Here is a 6,000-nt window from a genome sequence, read left to right on the forward strand (position 1 = left end):
TCTGGTGGAGCCCGCTTGGATCCTATTGCATATAGGAGACTGGCTTTTTGAGGTCATTCAGGAGGATACGATGTAGCTGCAAATGACCTCGCACGTGGAGTAGGATCCATAGACGTATATAGAATCATATTATCTATAGGCATAGACAACCTATAACCCATACAGATAAAGATATGAATGTGGTGCGTCTGAGGATCTTTCGGTGGTTACTACCTTACAAAGTTCAGAGCATCTTATGGATCGAATTTTGCTGCCGGCTTATTCAAATGAGCTCCTTTATGGCCGTTTTATCAGCTAGTTTATCAGCCAGAGGACACCTCTCAAAGCCAGAGCTTCAGTGAGAGATCTGAGAGTGCTTGTAACCTGGAGTACGTTCCTTATGGGATGAACATACAAGACTACAATGCCACTTGGTTAGAGGGACGGGCTGATGTACTTTCTGACTCTGCTAATGATTCGGATATCTACGAGAGGCACCGTCACGCAACGAGATTTTAGATATCGGTATGTATGTTGTACTTTAAATATCTATAATTAATAGTATTATTTTATATTTTCACCTCACCACTTGATTTGAGGATATTTCATGTTGCTTCTTGTAGCATGCAACATCTCATTAATTATTTTATGGTTTGTATCATTTTAAAACAACAAGATGTATAATTTAGGTTAAATCGGGATCACAGAAATCTCAAAAACATCAAAAATTATCAAAAAAAATCAATTTAGACTTAAAATCATTAAGAAAGTTGAAAACGATTGATTGTCAATTAATTGAACTTGAAAACTAAAAAAAATGGACGTGCTGGTACGGAATAGAAAGCTCTAGTGTACCGTGTGCCGGTACGGTACCAAAATTGGTATTGTACCAGGTTTGGTACTGTGCAGGTCCGTCTGCCGACCGGTATGGGTTTCGGTACCGGTTCGGCGGACCTTGGTTCAACATGTGCACATTGATTTCAGCACAACACTCGTTTAACTTCTTTTTAGATAGTTTAAAATCTTTTTCTTTTCTTTTGTTTCAGCATTGTACTGTTTCCAGCAGGTGACCAGCATACTCACTAGTACTGACAAAATTTTGTCTATGAACATTGATTAATATAGTAATTACAAGGTTGTTAATTATTTGAAAAATTCTAGTCAAACCCATTTTTGTGACAGAAATAGGGGGCAGCTTACATGGCATATTGAGGTGTCCCTTAATTAACTTGTTAGAAAAGTTAAAGGATAATACTGGAATTATAAAATATTCCCTTCCCTTTCTTCTCTTCCACCAGAAATGGAAATGCTGACGTATGTCCTGCCTCCCATTCTCCTTTTCCACTGGAAGAAAGAAAATGGAGATTTATATTCCATCCTGTTGGAGATCTCCTTTCACCAAAGGAAAACTTATTAGCGTGTATTCTTATGCAATACCTAATACCTCTATTTTCTCTTGTTGGATAATTTTTTTTAATAAGCCAACTATTGAAGATGGGAGAAGAAGAGGATGACACGGGTAGGCAAGTGGCCAACACCTAATATGCATGCTTATTTGATTATTTAACAACCACCACCGCAAAACTATTCTTCAAATCACACAAAAATCTCAGGGAAAAAGGCTAGGAGGATGTGGTACCACACAGACTCCTAAGTTCTAAAACCAGATCTAGATGTGTGATGTGCTTCCTCTTTAAATCTTTCATAATCAAAAGAGAAGGATGGGAAAACGGCAGAATTGCTTTCACCTGTTATGGTTAAGGGTTGTTTTCTTATTTTTTTTGGTAGTAAGGGTTAAGAGTCTCTTGTTATATGCTCTGCAATATTTTTGTTCCTATCTGATCCATGGGTTTCCTGATCTTGTTTTGTATTAATTCATTAGTTATTGGGATAATCCCACCATTTTACCTATTAAACAGAGGCAAACAACACAGTCTAGTTCATTTATTTACTTCTTCGTCTTCTTCACAAATTGATTTTTTATGAATATTTTCTATTCCGATGGATAGGAAGGGAACACCTCAAGGGAAGTTTCAAGGTTGAAATTGGACCATGTTGGCAGCAGACATGATGGCAAATGCTGAAGTGGTTCTCTGTCACAGCCATCGACCTCATCTTTCACTGACAGAGTCACAGAGATCAGTCTCCTTCAAACCCACTAGAACCATTGAGGATGAGATCAGTTTTGATGAAGAAAAGAGATCATATTTTGAAGATGAGGTTAATGGCGGTGATATAGGTTCAATCGAGATAAAAGAGAGCGCCTCAAATGGACTATAGTCCTGTAGAAATTCTACTCTGTTGAAACAGAGTAGAAGAGGAAGGAGGTTGGCAAGAAATAGATTCTGGCCTCTCACTAGTTTTCTTCTCTAGTAATCAAAATTTTGACTTTCCGCCATTGGAAAGAAATCAAGGAAGAAGAAAAGGCTTTGTGTCACTTTCTCCTTCCCACAATCCCCGTTTCTACCATTTATCTAAAAGGTATTCAGCTATCAAGAGCCTGCCACATAAGCTCTCCCCTCATTTCTGTCCCATTTTTGGATCGTAGTAGCATAACTCGAATTATTCCCTTACCAATCTTCTGTTTTCTGAGGTTGTCAGCTATACTTATCATGTCGTAGTAGTAAAATGGGCCCCACTTTCCAGATTCCACTGACTCCATATATTTGTCGAAGTACTCCATATAATTTTGTGCATTTTCATATCGATGATTTCCTTCTATGCCAGGCTCTCCATTAGACAAATAGACAAGAATCAGTTGAGCTAATATAGTTCCCTTGTATTCAATATAGCCCAGGTACCTTCTGAACTTCAATACACTGATTTGATTTGACAAAAATACATGTTATCATTTCCATTAGCATTCAATCCGTGATGCCAGAAGTTTCAAATAGATTAGTGAAAGACAAAGTTATATAACAACTATAGCCAAAATACTGAATTTAAAAAATTATATAACACATTGGAAAAGAGAAAATAGTTGTCCTCCCTATCTTTATTGATAGGAACTGCAAAGATTGTAATTGATAATGATTTCTTAATTGGTTGAATGTTATTTATAGTTATCTTTATGGAATTCATTTCAAAAATGTAATGAACTCATATAAAGTTTTAGCATTTCTCAATACTAGCACATCACAGATATCCTTAGGAGCAGAAATGCAATTACGAATTCTCATCGAGAGGAAAACCCATGCAGATTGCTAGCCAAATGGCTTCTGTTAAGAATTATGAGAAGAAAGATGCATCTTACTAATCAGCCTCAATATTTTGACAAGTTATTTTGAAGGACTTGTGGCACTAATAGAAGAAATCAAAGTGTTAAATATGCATGCATACTCATGATGGTGCACATTAAACAACCTCATCTATTATATCATCCTCTAATTGGATTCTTAGCTTTTCATTTTACCAACTAAAACAACATTGAATATTTATCTAATTTCGAGTAAAGCACTCTGAAATCTGGATTCTATATGAAAATATTTTGATAACTTTTACATGAATGAATTGTTTCATTTAAAATGGCTTGTTAATGATTCACTTTTTAAAGTGAAGGCGGCTTACCTCTTTTTAATTTGCAAAATCACTGATACCTTCTCTTTTGTAGATGCTAGTGAATCCAGCACATGCCATGCAGGTGCTGGGATGCCTGCTTTTTTTAGCTGACCTATTAAGTAACTTTTCAATAGTTAAATTATATTTATAATATTTATATTCCAATGTTGTAGTAAATTAAAAGTGACCTTTGTCAGATATATATATATATATATATATATATATATATATATATATATATTTGCAATATTTTCTGAATTCTATAGTTTTCATGAATAACGCCATGAATCATACCCAAAAAAAGAAGCCCTTCACAACTTGTAGCTAACATGCCATGTGATGATAGGGGATTAGCATGATTCACAAGGTCGGCATGATTCATGGCAAGTTCCATTACAGTGCTGTTATAATGACCATTATTACAGTCATTGTTTTCATAATAAACAAAACTAAACGGCATAAGTTGTGGAAAGTAATGGCTGATGTAACCTTTATGACAGTCAATAAAAATTTCTGTAGTATTCGTTATAATGAAAGAGCACTTATTGAAACCAAAGGTAAAGGAAGGATTAAAATATAACCTTGTTTTCTGTTATTGTTTGTTATAACAATCATAAAAAAAATGGCATTACGAAAGTCATTATCGTGATCATTATTTAATAGTAAACAATTTTAAATTACATAGGCTTGGCAAATAATGGCCATCCTAACCATTTAACAGTCTCTGTTAAGGTCTGTTATAACCAAATGATATTGTTACTGAAACCTTGAAGGAAGGAGTGAGTATGTTATATTTCATTATAATATTGTTAATCGCTGTTATCATGGTTATTAGTTTTATAATAAATAATTCAAAATAGCATAGGTTGGGAGAGGAAATGGCCGTTTTAACGGACAATATCCATTTCCATAAGATCTGTTGTAATGGCAAATGTTGTTATTGAAACTTTGAAGGAAAGTAAGGAGTAAAATAAAATAGTGACAAGGGAGAAGAAAAGGAGATAAGGAATAAAATAAAATAAAAAAAGATTGTGTTTCTCTGTCTCAGAGGGGAATAAAAGATGTATGTTGGAATTTTGCAAAACTTTAGTGAAAAACTGCTTTATAAGTAGGCCAAAGAAGAGGAAGAAAGGATATGAATGGAAAATTCAAGCTTTGAAGTGTTAAATGGTGGTTTATACACTCATGGTGATAAACTGAGTATTATTTGGTAATATGTGGTGTACTGTTTGTATATCATGAAGTTTTCCACATTCATTTCCTTCTAATGTCAAAAGCTCGAAAAATAAGTAAGAAAAGATGGTGGTAGAACTTGCTTTTATTTCAGGAACTCCAATTCTTTAAACCTGATTTTGATGTACATATGTTCATGCAGATTTGAGGACCATGTCAAAGAGAGTAGAGTCAGAACAGTATTATGTTACTTTTGAGATGTTTGTTGCTGATGTCAAGAGAATGTTTGCAAATGCTCGGACCTACAACTCCCCTGAAACTATCTACTATAAATGTGCAACAAGGTGCATCAATTACGCCCAAACCCTACATTTTCATTATTGGGATGTACATCATTACATGACATTGTACTTCTTCAATATCAGCATGCTAAGTTGGTTTTTCTCTTTCTTCCTTTTTGTCCACACAGGCTTGAGAACTATTTTTCAAACAAGGTACAGGCACATCTGCTCCAAACAGCCAACAAGAATTAGTATTGCGCACAAAGAAATCTTTTCCTAGTTGAGAATGGAAGAACCTAGAGCAGTTCTGGCGGGGCATTCACAAACTACAAAGGAACCATGACATGTAGGACTGAATGCTGAGTTTGTGGGGCACAACTAGGCTCACCCGTCTTAATTTAAGAAAACTCTTCATTTGTACAAACCACAACTCAAAAGTACTTTTTTAACTCATCATCAGGATGTGTAAAAGAAAGACTGCACCATCATGCTACTCATTTGCTTGCGACCTTGGTGTTAGCCATGCAATGCTGCATTTGTTGGTGGCAGTCATACAGGGCTAGGTTTCATTGTACTGATTATGCCAAGCATGAGATCTGATTACCTTTGGCATTGATATGGAGATTGTTACCCAGTGGCATTCATCCACGGCGCAAATGAAGTTGTTTTAGAGATGCACACATTGGTCTAGATGAACAACTCAGAAAATTCCCAGGCAAGCTTCATTTAATTTGGTTAGAAGTTGTCATTACCAACGTTTTCATCTCCGTGGGTGATTCTAAAACGAGGGTAGGCATGCAGATCGAGGAAGGTTCTATAAAACTAGTTGCAGGCTTAATGCCACTCTCTACAATTCTCATCCCTTTGCAGTGTCGTGCCCTGGTGTCGATTTTTTCCCTTGTACTATTGGAAACAGGCTGTAAGCAGCATGATTTTTTTTTTTTTTGCCAAACAAAAAAGGTTAGGGGGGAGGAACGGACAACTTGCCCCCGCGTAGCAGCCTTCGCCC

General features: G+C 35.8%; 1 protein-coding gene across 3 annotated transcripts in view; it reads left to right on the top strand.

Annotated features, from left to right (window-relative positions):
• LOC103711623 (histone acetyltransferase GCN5) overlaps positions 1–5,609 on the top strand; it is a 45,454-nt gene extending 39,845 nt beyond the window's left edge. The window contains exons 12-13 of one of the 3 annotated variants that reach the window (XR_005507158.1): positions 2,707–2,776; positions 4,913–5,047. Coding sequence is in view for 2 of the 3 variants with exons in the window: in XM_039116600.1 (XP_038972528.1) it covers positions 4,913–5,054; positions 5,180–5,243 (206 nt within the window). In the remaining variant the exon portion in view is untranslated. Of the gene's footprint in view, positions 1–1,988; positions 2,164–2,706; positions 2,777–4,912; positions 5,055–5,179 lie in introns of those variants that run through there. The other 2 variants (XM_039116600.1, XM_039116601.1) reach the window with 2 other exon arrangements.
• The last annotated feature ends 391 nt before the right edge of the window (positions 5,610–6,000 follow it).

The sequence above is a fragment of the Phoenix dactylifera genome, unplaced genomic scaffold, assembly GCF_009389715.1.
Source record: "Phoenix dactylifera cultivar Barhee BC4 unplaced genomic scaffold, palm_55x_up_171113_PBpolish2nd_filt_p 000113F, whole genome shotgun sequence".
Taxonomy (NCBI): Eukaryota; Viridiplantae; Streptophyta; class Magnoliopsida; order Arecales; family Arecaceae; genus Phoenix; species Phoenix dactylifera.